Source organism: Thermobia domestica, chromosome 4 (genome assembly GCF_964235325.1).
Source record: "Thermobia domestica chromosome 4, izTheDome1.hap1.1, whole genome shotgun sequence".
NCBI lineage: Eukaryota > Metazoa > Arthropoda > Insecta > Zygentoma > Lepismatidae > Thermobia > Thermobia domestica.
In genome coordinates this window covers 36,862,728-36,879,851 of record NC_137457.1, presented here as the reverse complement: position 1 = coordinate 36,879,851, position 17,124 = coordinate 36,862,728, and the positions used below count along the sequence as shown (strand labels likewise).

Here is a 17,124-nt window from a genome sequence, read left to right as displayed (position 1 = left end):
TTTATTGGAGAATTTAAGTAGTGTATCAGATGTTGTATTCAAAGAAATGTAACTATACCTTTTTTACCCAGTTTGAAAATATTATGGATATGTGATATTAAGCAAAATGAAGTCACACAACATAATCAAACACTCTTATTTTATATCTATGTATTCCACAAGAAATATCGTGGTAATACTTTGAAATAATACGCAAATATTTTATGCAATGTCATTTTCATTATATATATTCTTAGTCACTTAATTAACAAGAACTGATAGTCATTAAAATCCCAAAACGACGAGTCTGTAATTACAGTAACAGAGTTTAAAACATAATAAACGTCAACATATTTTTCTATATATATTTTTCATTTCGTGATCACAGCCTGTGCACTTTTAAGTAGCACCTTTTGACCAAAGTAGTTAAAATATAAAATGCAAGCGATTTACAAATATAAAATAAAATATTGTTGTAGATGTGGCTCAAAAACAAGACATCTTGAATTTTTCACAATTAAAGATAGAACCCTTGGACCGTCATACATTGCAAATACAAGCTTATCTTACTTTTCGTATGGTCCTTACATATGAAAATTATAATCCATGGAAGAAATACATGATTCTTATTTCATATCATTATTAGTCTTATATTCTTATATTAACCAATTTTAATTCCAATTTTATAAAATTAAAAATATGAAAAAATATTCAAAATGTGAAATGTTTCCGGTATATTCTTGTTCAAAATAGATTCTTTAACTCAACACTATTTATGCTTGTTGTTAAAATAAATTTGTGTAGGTAAGAGATACAACATAACCTAATTCTTCCATTTGGACATAGTTAGCGAAACTTTGATAAATACACATTATCGTTGTAAGTAAATATGTGATTGCTTATAACATAGAAAAAGAGCGAATTACAAAGAAATCGTAACAATATCCATGGCTAAAAAAACAATAATTAATTAAATGTCCTTTCAAGGCGCCATAACTTAATCTCAAGTTACATTATCAAAAGATTCGATTAAGTTACATTGAATGGCACAATCTTGAATACAGTCCGGTATATTATTAATTATACCAGTCCTTGATACCCATTCGGGAAATTTTTGTCATCTATGTAATTACTGCGGAATCTGGGAGTACGTGGATAATTAGATCGATTATTTCTATTATGCCTAATAGTTGCATGATTACCGTTTTTGTTTCTTCTAATATTAGATTTGGCCATTGCTATTACAATTAGGTTCAGTTATATTACCAGTACGAGAAAATCCAAAATTGCCTTTTGCATTATGATTACAAATTTCCTTAACATTAATAATATGAGTAGGAAAATTATTAGCTTGACTTCGGTTAGAATTGCTTGGCAACTCTGCCTATCTTTCAAAATTTTGCAATATCACAAGTAAATAATTAAAAATATACTGTGACGATATTAGGATTTGCTGTAACCCAAAAGGTAATAATACTAGTATTGACGCGATAACGCGTAATTCCGATTGATAATAATTGATCAGTTTTCATTCATTGTATCCAGTGATTGCACAATCGGCGAGATTTTGGTCTACTTTTGGATCATAATGACAATTTCTGGTCTGTGCATCACGATTTGCCATTAATAAGTCATTTTTCAAAATTGGCTAGGAGAGTATTTTTGAAATCTGAGTAAGTAGGTAAATTGCTTCTAATAGCGTAAAGTCATGCCGACAATTGTGGCAATATAACATGTGGCAAAATTTTAAGAAAACTACACTAATTTATACCGATCAATTCACATTCATGTTCAATTTTTATAAAAATATACTAACGGGAATAACTTTGGATCTACCACTGAATTTAGTCAAAGGGTAATTTCACTAATTTTGAAAATCTGAATGCCTTAGATTTTTAAATTTTACGTATCAGTATTTCGTCGCATTCCTCTTTCTTCATTTTCAGAATTGGAAGCTATGTCCTCTTCGGAATAAAATTTAGATAAGTTACCGCCTTCTTCACATATTCTGTCTCCGTCAACATTATATTCTACATAAGTTATATTGACGAATGGATCACGAGAACTGTTTGCTGTCCCAAGTTTTTCCTTGACATTCTATACTTCTTACAATTTCATTATCTGAAGTTGATGATTATAGACCCGTGTTTCTACCTCTTCGACTGAACTTTGCACAATCGCAAAAGTGGAGAATTTGCTCTATTCTATTATCGGTTAGTTCGAGTTTGGTGTTAATTTGTTTTGATACTTGTTCGATCCTGGTGTCTGATCATTGTATCAATTGTACCATTTTGGCATCTACTGTTCCTCGTTGGTAATCAACTGCTGCGTTACTTGTTCGTTGTTGTTATTCAATTGTGTGTAATTTGTTCATTTTTGGCATCCAACTGTTGCGTTACTTGTTCCATTTTGGCATTCAAGAGTTATCCTGTCTTATAAGGTCAGTCCCATTCATTGACGAATGAACGTATTCAGCTCCATTACTGGTGCCTTACTGCAGTGAAGATTCATTTTTGAATGTCGGTATATTTTTCTCTTATTTCGTAACAAAATATAGTCCGTGATGATCAAAATATATGAGACTGTTCACTTTAAACTTCTATCTAGTCTCAAGCTCTTGACTGAATAACACCACCTATAATGCAACGATACCTACTTAAGTATTTTCGTAAATGTACCCAGTTCGAAAATACTACGCATGTTTGATATTAAGTAAAATGAATTCACACAACATAATCAAAGACTTGTGGTTTTATATCTATGTATTCCACAAGAAATATTGATTGTACTACTCTGAAATAATACACAACAATTTTATGCAATGTTGACTTTCATTATCTATATTCTCTTAGTCACTTAATTAACAAAAAACTGTAGTCATGGCTACCCCAAAACTACTGGTCTATAGTTACAGTAACAGTGTTTAAAATCACACATCAACATATTGTTCTATATATTTTTCTCTTTTTCTTAATCACAGCCTGTGCATATTTAAGTAGCAAGTTTTGCTCAAAATAGTTAAAATACAAAATGGAATTGATTTAAACATATACCATAAAATATTGTTGTAGAAGAGCCAAATAAAGCTTTTATTACAAACAAGTGGATTTGCGAGTTAAAGACTCGTTAATACAGATTTTCGTATTGACCAAGAAGATGCTGTAACACTAAACGAACTTAAAAACGTGGGTATTAAGAAAGATGATAGAGATGTTTTAAGGAATGGATTAGTTAGATTAGTTTTTACCATGAGAGATGATTATACATTTACTTTTGTTACACGATTTACTGGTTTACAATATTCTATTGATAGCTATGCTGTAACATTAAGACAGCTCTACCTAAAACGATACTAACAATCCAGAAGAAAATGACAGGAAAAGGTCTGAATATGTATTAAAAACATTAGGAAATGAACACTTAAAGAAAGACGATATTGATACTTGATATTACTAAGAAAGATATTACTTAAGGATACTACTTAAAGATACTTGATACTACTTAAAGAAAGACAATATTGATGTTCGTTACAAAAAAGATTTCGAAATGATGAGCAGATATAGTTCGGACCTAATTATGAAGAAAGAAACTAAAAACTTTTTAAGTCAATTGTGAACTAAAAATTTTAAATATAATTTTCAGAATATTCAATGCATCTAATGGTTACAATTTTCTCTATAATGGTAAAATAATGCATATGGAATTAAACTTGTATAAAAAATTTATTAACGTATATTTAAAGAACACTGTACTTGGCAATTTTTCTTTAGACATTAAAAAGAGCTGTATTATTATGTTTCAAACCAACATATCTGCTATGGAAAGATTACAGTTATTGTTTGTTTTAATGTATATGGAAGGAGAGTCTCCATGGAATTGTCATTTGCTATATAATAAAAACGGACATCTTCGGTAATATTAAAAAAAACAATGAGAGCTACATATTACTACTATTGAAAAAGATATTGAAAGTTAAATAAAGATGCTAATTTAATTAACCGGAAAGAGACTGTAGAATTACCATGACAATTAATAAAATATGTTAAAAGCCCGGTCTTTCTAATACACAAATTATCTAATGGTTAGAAATTTCTTTATAATATGAAAATAATAAGTATGGTTTTTACGTTAATACATATTATATATACATATTTTAATGACATTAAAATTGTAAATTTTACTTAAAGTTTTAACAGAAATGATAAGTTAGCAATTATACCAACTGAAAATTATAATTCGAAGCATGGTAAATTATTTCTTGTTATTGTACGTGTAGAAGAAGAATATCAATATGAATCAGGTGATGATGATGATGATGAAAATGTTAGAAGCATAATATTAGGTGGTGATACTTATTACTTTCCTATACCATAAATAATGTTGATGTATTGTGTCAAGTTTAAGAAAAGGCTGACACTTTAACTTCATTTAAAACAACAAAAATTGGTAGAAAGTATAAGAAAGGTAAATGCTTAGAAGTAATACAAGTAAACCTCAATGCGAAAAACAAGACTGACTATATCGAGACGGAATAAGAGAAGAAATTATATACGAAATGCATAAACCAGCAAGAAAGACCTTTGAAAGGTTAAATATTGTTGTAAAAGGTATTGATGATTTATCCTAGGCTGATCTTGTGGATATGGATGGTGGTGTATTAAAAGGAATGTAAAAATAAACAAAGGGTATAAATATTTACTAACGATGATTGACGTGTTCTCAAAATATGCATTCGCGTTCCTTAACGGATAAGAATGTTGCAAAAGCCTTCGAATCAGTATTAAAAATTAGTAGACCTAACAATTTATATACTGACAATGGTAAAGAATTTTATGACAAAGACTTTAGAAATTTACGAAGCATTCCAATATGCATCATTTCTCAACTTTTAGTGCTAAAAATGCTTTAACAGAACTCTTAAGCAAAATATGTGGAAAATATTTCCTATTTGAGGCAATTACAAATGGATCGATATATGAAAAGCATTGGCTGATGAGGATAATAATAAAATACATAGAACAATTGCTCTGGTGCCTCTAGAAGTTAATAAAAAGAATCAGCAAAAGTTATTAGACGGAGCATAGAAGAAAGAATGTAAGCATGTTAAACCAAATATAAGATTGGTGATTACGTTCGAATAAACAAACCTAAAGGTTTGTTTGGTAAAGGATATACAGCGAATTGGGAAACAAAAGTATTTGTTATAGCGAAGTTATTCCTTGTTAAACGCCAAAACACAGAATTAAAGATTTAAATAACGAAGAAATAAAAGAAGAGTCCATGAGCCATAATGATTAAAAACTAAGTATAAAATGAGCACGTGGTTGAGAAAGTATTAAGAAAGAAAGGTGAGAAGGAATATGTTAAATGGTTATGGTTTGATAACTCTCACAATAGTTGTATAGATAAAAGTAATGTTGTGGTGTAAATATAAATTAAACCTTTTATGGAAGATATATCATAAAATACCATTCAAAAGTATAAAAGAAAGAAAAGAACAGACCACATTTGGAAGGCTCCTACCAGACTATATTGCTTTACGGTGAGGGTCCTACAGCATTGCGCCACTTTTAAGTGAAAAACGCTTCAAGAGGTAGGGGGCTCTACACGCAATCCTATTATAAGAAACACTGGGCTTTTCGAATTCAAAAAGCTAAAATATCATTATTATCTAAGAGAAAATAATCGTAAAACGGTTGAAGAAACAAATGGGTCTACGACAATGTAAACAATTAATTTCTTATATAAGTTTATCGCTCCGAATTCGTGACGATGACTTTAAGGTTGTTGCAGTTAGCAGATTTGTTGTTTAGCTTTTTATGGTAGTTAACCATAAAATGCTTCTAAAATGAAATCTATTTTTATTCTGAAATAACTAATTGACATTGGAAACATTGTGAGTAAATGCTTGAACACCTTAATATTATTTACAGTGGTATTGAAATTATAAAATCATTACTAGGTTAAATAATACTAATGAAAGAACAGAAAATTTTGATGCAAGAACAGGAAATACGATATATAGAAAGATAGACACCAGAATCAAATTGGGATATCAATAAAGAAAAAAAAACAACCAAAAGATCATGATGAAGTTAATTCTTAAATATATATCAAAAATCAATTATTTTGTATTAATTATAGATAATTTGATGGGTTATTTCCATGACAGCCCTATTCCTAATACAACACGTTAATATATAAAAATGTGAGGAGTTTTCAAGTGTTAACAGTTGTCTTAGGGAGACATGAAATCAAAAAAATAAAAATGTAAGTAATAAATAACTGATTTTGAGTAAAGACACAGTAATTAAAAATAAAAATGAAATGAAGAAAATCAAATCAAAAGGCACAAGTAAGAAACGAAAAGGTTATAATGAAGAGTCTAAGAAGACAGGCTTTAATAAAAATTAAAATGACAATGAAAATGAAAATAAATTGCCGTAAATGAAATAAAATCAAGAAGTAAAATTAAAAAATCGAGGTTATAATGAAACATCTAATTAATATGCAGTAATTGACTTGAGGAATTTTTGTAAAGATAATGGGATTAAACGTCATTCCCGATCAAGAAAAGCAGAACTAGTCCACACCCTTTTAAGACGTAATAATCATAAAGAATTACCATTCTGTAATGTTCAAAACTATTGTAATTTAAATCTAACACAATTTAAACAAGAAGCCAGAGAAACAAATAAAACGCTATTGCACATTAAATAAGGATCAACTTGTACAGGAATTGAACAAAAAGCCACTAAAATATATTTCTAAAAGGTAAACCACTACAACAAACAATAAAATTGAAAATGTAATTCCCATTTAAAAAAGAAGTGGTTGTAGAAATGAAACCGAAAGGCATACCTATTATAGTAGCACTAGAAGAAACATCATTGAAGAAACAATTGCAAACTATTAAAGTTAAAAACATAGGTGGATATATAGACCCAATAACCTTTGAAAATACTATTGGAGGAATTGCTATTGATAAATCAAAGAATTAAAATTTCATCCTCATAAAGGTAACCTTTTCGTTTGTAACTGTATTAAACATACATAAAAGAGTACAAGAATTAAATTTTAAAGCCATGAATGATAAAATATTTAAACCAACCGATCTAGATGAAGATATACGCCATGCTCCGAGGAGAAATGGTGTATTTTTAGGGTAGACGATCAGGATGGACATTACATCAAACTAAATATCTAGGGATCAAATTAAACAAATATGTGGTATTAAAGAGTTCTTTCTATATTGAAATTACAAAACCAGTTAAATATAATGAATCAGTAATTAATATTCAAAATAAAGATAATAGTTTTTGTACTCGGTTGGGAGTTATTTAAAACCTATAGACAGATGTTCTCAGTATCAAAGATACTCAAACTATAAAAAAATTCGTGTGGTGGATAAACATCATGCTTGTGGGTTTTCTAGGGATTTTCTTGCTTCATCCCACCATTTCTCTTCACCACCACCTTCTTTAGCCTAACCGTCATAACCGTTGGACTTAAAGATTTCATTTTTTACACAAAAAGTGTTATTGACTTAGTAAAGAGATATTGTGTTGGTATTGAATTTCGAGTACAATTACATGATATAACAAAGTTTGAAAAGAGAAATAACATTTCCATCAATGTTTACAGATGTGATGGAAAATTTAATACAAACCCATTTCAAATCAAAAAAGACTAACAAGGAATGCACGCTAATTTATTGCTGCATACGTAAGGGATGAAAATAATAATCATTTTTTGGTAAAAGGTTTATGTTGATTAATAAGAAGTCAAGTAACAAAAGATACTGAGAAATTACACAACTGTGACAGATGTTTAACATAATATTTTAGGATGAGAAATAACTACAGAAACATAAATTGTATTGTAAAGAGCATCAGGCTTTAAGAGTAAAACTTCAGAAACTGTATAACTACCAAATATAATTTCAAAATTATACTAGATCATTTAGAGTACCATTTTGCTTTATATATAAGGATTTTGAATGTTTGTTATGTGAAATGTAAATAAAGCTTAATTATCATATAACTGTGAATGAGTTTCGGCTATTATATCAAATATTCAAATGGTGATTACAAAAGCATTGTTAGTTATATTGGTTTAGATACCGCAAAAATATTTGTTAGAATGTTATAAGAAGAAGCAATACAAATAAAGAAAATATATAATGAATAATTTAAAATGGATGATCTGACTGAGGATGAAAAAGATGTTTATAACTTCTCAAATACTTGCCACATTCATGAGAGAAATTTAAATGAGTACCGCTAGCAGTTGAGAAAGAAATAAACACGTTAGAAAAGAAAGTACAATTCGCTAAGGATAAGGATTACATGGTTGTAAAATTAGATTGGAAATATGCATTAAGAGAATGTTGCAAAAAATATGTAAGAACAAATAAAAGGTAAAATATTAACTGAGAAATTTAGAGGTTCAGGTCACAGTTAATGTAAATTAAACTATAGGAATTCTAATTTTATTCCAGTATTTATTTACAATTTCAGTGGTTATAATACTCATCCCTTTGTTTAAAACCTTGTTACGATACGAATAAGATAAAACTGCCAATAACGAAGAACATGTATAACATACTCGAAATAAGCGAAGGTTGGTGAAAAAAATTGAGTTCATTTACGATTTCTAGATGATTTGGGTTTATGTCAAAGAATTTAGCAGAATCAGCGAATAACGTTACAGTAGAACAACATAGATTGACATGAAAATACTTTCCCAAGGATAGATTTTGTGATTCAAAAAGGTTTGTATCCGTATGATCATACTGACTCCATTCAAATATTAGAAGAAACAAAGACAACCGCCAAAAGAAATGTTCTTCAACAAGCTTGCCAAAACTCATATAAGTGATCAAGAGTATGAACATGTGAGAAAGGTTTGGAAATTATTCGAAATTAAAAACCTTACAGAAAATTCCGAACATTATAACAAAACGGTTGTGTTAATACTACCAGTTGTGTTTGAAAACTTTCGAGGTGTACATAGAAAAGCTTATGATTTTCATCCTTTTGGGGATTTCACTGTCTTTTTTCTTTTCGTGAGATTCAATGTAAAAGATGACAAAAAATGATTTAGAAATGTTTATGGATTTTGATAAGATATTAATGACAGACAAGGGTATAAGAGGTTGAATTTCACAAAGTAGTAAAACATATGTAAAAGCAAACAACAAATATTTGGAAAACTATAACAAAAATAACTGTTCAAAATAGCTTGCATATTTAGACGCAAATAATTTAATTGGTTGGGCTATGTGTCAATAATGCCCTATAAAGACTTTGAATTGGTTAATCCTTACATAGATATAATGATTATTCCAGATGATTCTGAGATAAGTTATATATTAGAAGTTGATTTAGAATATCCGAAGTATGTACATTATAAGTACTCAGATTACCATTAGCACCAGAAAGCATGTGTTCCCCAGGATAGAAACAATCAACTTTTTTAAACCACACATTATAACAAAGAAAAATATGATATTCACTATAAACATTTATAAATGTATATGTCACTTGAGATGAGATTAAAGAAAGTGCACAAACTATTAGAGTTGAAGCAATTAGAATCGTTAAAGAAATATAAAGTTTTGCATACTGATAAGAGAATAACAACTAAGAGTGTTTTTGAGAAGGTCTTTTACATATTAATGAATAATGTATTCCGTAAGACAATGGAAAAAATATGAAATGAAAGCTTTGAGTTTTACGTCCCACGGTTATGCCGGTTACGGAAGATAATGGCATACATTAGAAAAATACAATATGTTATCTTAGAATGTGATCCGAAGAAGGTGTTAAAATTAATAGCAAAACCGAACTTTGAATACAGAACAATATTTACTGAAGATTTGTGTGTGATACATAAAAAAGAAAAATTAAAATTCAATAAACAGATGTATATGCTAATGAACGTATTAGAATTATCAAAACTATTAATGTACGATTTCCAATACAGGACTATCAAACCTAAATTTGGAATCGATATAGATTTGTTATATTGACACTGATAGTTTTATACATGAGATAAAAACATATGATATCTACAATGTGTAAAAGAAATTGTTGGTCTGTTTGATACAAGCGAGTATGAAAAGGATAATAGATATGGGATACCACTAATAAACAAAAATGTATTATGAAAAATGAGAGATGAAATCAATGGAGAAAAATGTCTAAACTTATTGGATTATGATCTAAAATGAATGCCCTAGAGTAGAAAGTTAAGAAAAGAAAAGAGCGAAAGAAACTACGAAACGTGGTAGCGAATGTGTTAAAGTTTGATGATTATAAGAAAACCGTATTAAGTAATAAAAAAACATATTACGGAACATTTTCCCTAGTTCTAAGAATGACGTATACACTATAGCTGTTAATAAGTTAGCGTTAAATCCTAGCTAAGATAAAAGCTATATACTAAAGGATGGTGTAAATACTTTAGTTCGGGAACATTATGGGTTAGAGTTGAAATGTGATTGTTTGTAGTTTATTTTTAGATATGTAATTTTTAGGTGATAAGTTATTTAAGCTTATAACTTCATAAAGTTCTGATCGCTTATACTTTCCATTTAGTTTCACGGAATTTTGGTACCTTCCTTACAATTTCAAGGTGGGTAAGTTTCTGAGAATTTTAAGGTGGGATGAATTTTGAGCAAGTTAGAAAATATGGGGTGTTACATTGCATGATTTTTAACCAGATTTACTGACTAAGTGATTCACTTGGGTTTCAGAATTATGATTGGTATTCCTCTTTAGATATTTTAAAAAAGATATTATAACAATTTATATGCAGAACATACATATGCGCATTACGTTAACCCATGACTGCCCGAATTAATTGTTTCGTGATTTTCAGTTACGTTTGTTCCATATGATCGTAGTAAATCTGAAAATAACGACATTTTTGTTGTTGTTGTTGTAATTTGTTCACTGTGAGCCGTGTCACAAAATTCCACACACAGCATCTCCCAGGCATAAAAAGTTATCCCTGTTTGCGTGTCCATATGGACACACTGGGAAGTTATGGGTTAATGCAGTCGAATTTGTGTCATACGCATTTGATTGCAATTGTTGATTTCTTTTTTAAGTGAAGTGGCTGAGAATTCGTATCATAATGACAATTAAGTATAGGACGGAGATATGTGACTAATATCGTCATGTTTGTCCTTTTTATTTTGTCGGTTATTTTTGATCCGTACAAAACTCATTAATTCTAAGATACCTGAAAATAAATATAGTTGAAGGTTTTTCGTTTATTAATAATAATTAAAGAGCGTTATGTGTATTCTAATACTAACGTGCATCAAAATAATATTATAATTTTTTTACATAAGAAAAATCCTCCTAATATATAAAAGTAGATAGATTTGGTTTAGTTGGCAATTCTAAGTTTAATATAAATTTTAATAGTTTATATTTTACAAACTGTGGCTGCATTAATAGGTTGAACATTATTGTGTGCGTGTTTTGGTAGCCTACAGGGAAACAAACATGTGAGTTACGATATTTCATACGCACTAGCTAATGTTAGGTTAATTGACACGTGTGGCTAAGAGTTAATGATCTCGTCGCAGTTGAAAGAATACTTTTTTCTCTCATCCGTCCTTTATCCAAAATGCGAAAAACACCAATAGAGGCCTCATGTCATTTTTAAGAGGATTTTGTATTTAACTTAGCTTCAGTTTTTGTTTGGTTTCTTAAGTCCCTTTGAAAATTTCATTATGACACTATATCTAAATGTCAGTATAACTTGAACCTTTTACTTAAATATATACTATATATCCATCAATGCTTAAATTAATGTACGTAGCACATTAGACTTTAGGAGATCTACCGTAAACAGAATAAAAACAACTTTCGTATTCAAATAAATATAATGAAAGATAAATGACATTAATTCACTTCCTCAGCTCCTACTCTTTTTGCGATACTGTGTATGCTTTAAAATATGCCATAGGTCGCGTTTGCGCGGAGTACGTTAGTAACTACAAGTTGTACTAATCTTAATTTAAACTCAAAATTAAAACGCTACATGAAAATGTTGTTCCTCTAAGTGGGAAAAGCCTCAAATTTCACTTAAAACACATACACAGAAAACGAAATGAAACACTTAACAATGAATACTGTTCAAATGAACGATGTGCATATAAATGTGGGGAATTTCATGGTTCGAACAAACCAGTTAATAACAAGACTATCATCCAATAAATTTGTTACAGCAGCCAGGTGCATAGGCGTCATAGAGCTGGGTCCTTCAATAATGCATGTTCTCTGATATTTCAGTAATTTTCTAACAGAAGAGCATATCTTAGTCGAATGGAAGAAAAATATACCTATAATGTTCGGCTTCATAACTTTCCAGTGCAGAACTTAAAAAACGATGAAAAAGAATTATATATAACCTGCAACTTTACTCTGTCAGTCTTTCAGGTATAACATGTTAAAGAATTAACCTGAATTTGGGAAAACATGCGTCACAGGATATCGAAACCGAAATAATGGTTAACTCTTCGGTATTTTGCAAAAACCGGTAGAATTTAAAGAGGGAAGCCGACATCTTCTAATATGTTGTGAAGAAGTAATTATCTACCGTACGAGATGTCCTTGTAAGATGCTGATTAAATTTCATTGACCTTTTGGAGAGAGAAGAATTATAATAAAAACAGTAAAATAATGAATAGTGATAGTAACAATAAATATTAAACACTATTTAACTCAAGTATTTACTTAAGTTAATCGATTTATTGTAATTTTAGACTATAACCTCTCAAAAACGTTTTATTCTTAACGATGTAATAACTCCAGTACACTCACAATCTATTTTTTGTTGATATTAAGTTAGAAAGTTTATCCGACATTCATTTAAAAAAGATATGCCGCCACAGAGGAAAGTAAGAAGAAAATAATAGGAAGCTATGGAACATTACACTGATATCTTCTATGGTAAACGGTTAAAAGAATAGTGAGTTCTCACTAAGAGATTCTCGCGAGAGGCTTTTCTTAAACGTTTTCATTCTCATCTATGCTGCTTCTACGATCATATTTTAACCTTTTCGGTACACATTGTAAGTATTTAATATCAGTGTTTTCATTGTAAATGCATCTTTAAAATCTAGGTTAAACGCATTTACTGCACAAAATTTATTTACACGTTCAGTTACATCTATTTTTTGTTTTGTTTTGTTTTTTACATGTCATTAAGCATTCTTCAAGAAACCGATTGATTCAGTTTTTCCTCTCAACTCAATATGTTCGTTGCTTCAAGTTTGAAACCGAACTATCGCTTCTTGATTTCCATCTGATGTGGCAATCATGATTGAATTGTTTGATCAGAATGGAATCAAGATTTTTAATGTTGGTACTAATACTCAGCTCTCTAGTAGATCTTAAATCAACTCTAAAATAAATATGTTCTTATGTAGTATTTCTAAAAATAGTGTTTGAGCTTTCAATTCAAATACACCTATTGACCATGATCAAATCGAATATATCACACTACGTCTTTCAGTATTGAAAGTTGTACACGTCCAGGGAATCGTCCAATAAATATTCCTAACTCCAACGAATGAGATCCAATAGAGTAACATTAAAACCCAGCAAATTAAGTCGAACTTTTATGGCATCATCTAAAAGAAAACTATTCCGTAAAGGTGAATCACTTACTTAACACTACAGTACTCGCATGAAATTGTTGAAACATGAGTGCTCGCGCGGATTACGATTGTAGTCCATTTGATAAATATATATATATCTCAGTTGTTATTCAAATGGTATTTTTTACATTATTTTTTTGGGTTTTCACAAGCAATAAAGAACACATTTCACTGCAAACATTTTGTTTTTTAATGCAGAAAAAGAATTAGAAGCCAAAACTTTATAATGGGTATGCAATTTACTACATATTTGTAATTGTTCGTTTATTTTATTGCTATTTGATTAAAAAAATTGAAATAAAAGAGGAAATTTGCATTTAAAGTGTTAAAATCGGTTATAAAAATAAAAAAAAAGTTGTTAAATTGTTTGGAAGTTTAACTTTTTCACTTGAAAATAAGGTCAAAAGTATGCAAAATTTTGGGTGTTTCAGTCATAAGAGTCAGTGCAAAGAGTTTGCTTGTGGTCAGAGCAGATCTACTTACTGCACCTGAAACATCTTTTTCGGGTACTCTTGTTTCTTCATCTTCCACAAAAAGAGTTGATAAGTTCCATAGCCACAGATTGCAGGAAGTCTCTACGGTTGATCATAGCATCATTGTTAGTTGCTTTGAAAACAATGAGAGCGTTTACTCTAGCAACGTTTAACACGTGGAAGAAGAGAGTGAGTGGCCATATTTGCGAATTCCTGGCTGTATAACACTGGCGACACAATTTGTCCAATATATCAACTCCGAATTTAGTGTTGTTCTATCTCAATAACTATGCAGTGTAGGTATGATGTTATTACACTGTGTTCTCGTATTTCTTGGGTGCACTAGATCAATATACCATCTGATAATTCTGTCCTTTCCAATGTAAAATTCTCCGTGAAACTTGCCTTCCAGGATAACACCGTTCCTTTCTTCATCTTCCAGTTCTTCCAAATCGTCACTACCACTTTCTTCTGAGTCACTACTCGACAACATCTTCCTCTATTTCATCTTAGTCTTCTATACTCAAAACACTTTCGTTGTCACTTTCAGTTTCTATTAGACGCTGTCGTATCTGTTCTTGCTCTGACATTTTAAACTAACATATATCACATATATTTGAGCGAATAATGTGAAATAATACATTCAAAACAAGAAGTAGTGTAGTGTTAACTACAGCTAGTTTACTGATTTAGAATTCCATTGTGCAATGTCATGGTACCTTTAGAGGTCTCAAATTTGATTCTGTTTCATAAGAGTAGCCGAATACTCTCCAATTCACAAACAGTATATTTAGCGTTGTGGTGCAAATCTCCACATACATAGTAAAGTTAAATTACTAATTCTGTTTTATTATCAGCTATTCGGATAACGTAATCACGTAAGATGGTAACCCTCATACTTTTGTAATAAGATAAATCCGTTACAATAGTCTACATATTGAACGGCCTTGCAATTAACAATTTTAGCTTTTGACCGTTGGGTAAACAAATTTTGTCTATAGTATTTTGAGTAGTACTTTCTGTTCCGTTTGTTTTAATTTAAATTTCTCTATACTCATATAATACATTTAAGATTACTGATGCGTGAAATCCACATTGTCGTTATACAGCAAGGGATATGTTCTTTTATCTCATGTTAATTATATGTGTATGTCTTGTATTGCGTGGTAGCTGAAAGGTATTGTAAGAGGACGGTCCAATCCCACCCAGGAAAAAAGGAAATTCAAAACGTTTTATTTCATCTTAAGAGTTACTGATAATATTGGCGTTATTAACATTGAAAATAACTATATGTCTAGTATTGGTATCAAGACTCATAAATATCCTAATTTTTGGGTAATTTTCTTATGAACTTATCGGCTGCACATATTAAATTAATACCTTCTACTACCCAATTGTTTATATCTTTTACATATGTAGTTCTATATACCAATGCATATAAACAGTACAGAAGGAGGAAAAATATATACGCAGTAAGTACTAAATCTGCGATTCTATTTCAAAGTTCTCATAGATAGCTACAGTAATTTATTGTAATATATTCTTTGCTGCTCGGAATATTCGATTTCGATGTAGAATTGTAAAAGTAATCAATAGGTTTAAACTTACCAAAAGTTTGCAGCAAGAAAATTACTGTAAAGACCAGAGAAGACATCACGTTATCTAAAAAGTAGCTTATAAATATGATTTAACACTTATAAATGTGATTTAACACTTATAAATATGCTGCTAACAGGAATTCTTTCCGTACTTAATTCTCAATTGTGTAATACATAACATTAAATATTTATTAGTCGGAAAGAAGTTTATCGAACACACATGATGGTACACTGTCACATATTTTCATAAATCACAATGACTTTAAGAAGAGAGTTTGCTGAACAATTGAAATCTTTTTAGAAACAAGGCTTATGATGTACTTACACGCACACGTTCCTTTTAATCTAAAGTGTAATACTTAGCACCTTTTCGCAAAAATGAATAGAATTGTTTAATCGTTGCCTCTTATCATTTCTTGTTAATATGCGGGATGTGATATTAAATTGAATCGTAGAAAGCTGAAAGTATAATCATATTTGTTTTATTTCAGTGCAATCCTATGTCGTATTCTGATTGTGCTAAGCATTTTTCAGCTTTACTGGTAGTAAGACTCGATTGAATTTTGGAATATGTCATGTTCTTTACATCTACAAAAATATAGGATGCAGAATAATATCGATTTATTTTGTAAAACAGTTGTACATAGGTTTGTAATTGTATGAAAAGAATTAGAAGCATTTCATTTAATTTGAAATAATTATTTTGAGATATAGTATAGCATATCATAAATTATTGCAAGTGATAACTATAATAAAAATATTCTGTGAGAAAGAGAAACAAAAGTGAAATTAAATATTGTGAATTCTTATAAATATTAAGTAGCCTTTCGAATATAAATATCTAACAATGATATACATATATAGTAAAAAACCTAGAAAATTTTATTTCTAATTGTTGAAACGACAAACCTCTTTCATGCTGTTCCTATATAAGATAACAAATGATCCATAATGTTAATATGTCATACAGTTCAGCAGCAAAGTATGGTCCATACCATACCTATCATATATGTTAAGGTGATCGCTTAGTGATATATGATCATGGATATCGTTAATGAGTAAAAGAAACAATAAAGAAGTTATGTTAAAGACCTGAGTAATTTCAGATTATGCGATATATAGTGAGTTTATTGTATATTTTAATTACGTATATAGCATTATATTTACGATTGTTGAATATATACTATTTATGTTTACTCTTCTAATATAACAGCTTGATCAAGGGAGAAGACAAATTATAGTCGCTATATTTTGTAATAATTCATTGTGATTGACATTTTAATATATACATTACATCATCCTGATATCAAATATGTAGCGAATTTGCTATAAAATATCTAATAATTGAAAGTGTTCTTGCTGTTATTTATTGTGGAAGAAAGTATTGTCAGTA

The 17,124-nt window shown here is 29.7% G+C and overlaps 1 protein-coding gene across 1 annotated transcript in view; it reads right to left on the bottom strand.

The window, feature by feature from the left end:
• LOC145683293 (trypsin-1-like) overlaps window positions 1-15,875 on the bottom strand; it is a 171,493-nt gene extending 155,618 nt beyond the window's left edge. The window contains exon 1 of the mRNA XM_081754652.1: window positions 15,742-15,875. Coding sequence (XP_081610778.1) covers window positions 15,742-15,787 — 46 coding nt within the window. The 5' untranslated portion in view covers window positions 15,788-15,875. The remainder of the gene's footprint in view (window positions 1-15,741) is intronic.
• Between the last annotated feature and the right edge of the window lie 1,249 nt (window positions 15,876-17,124).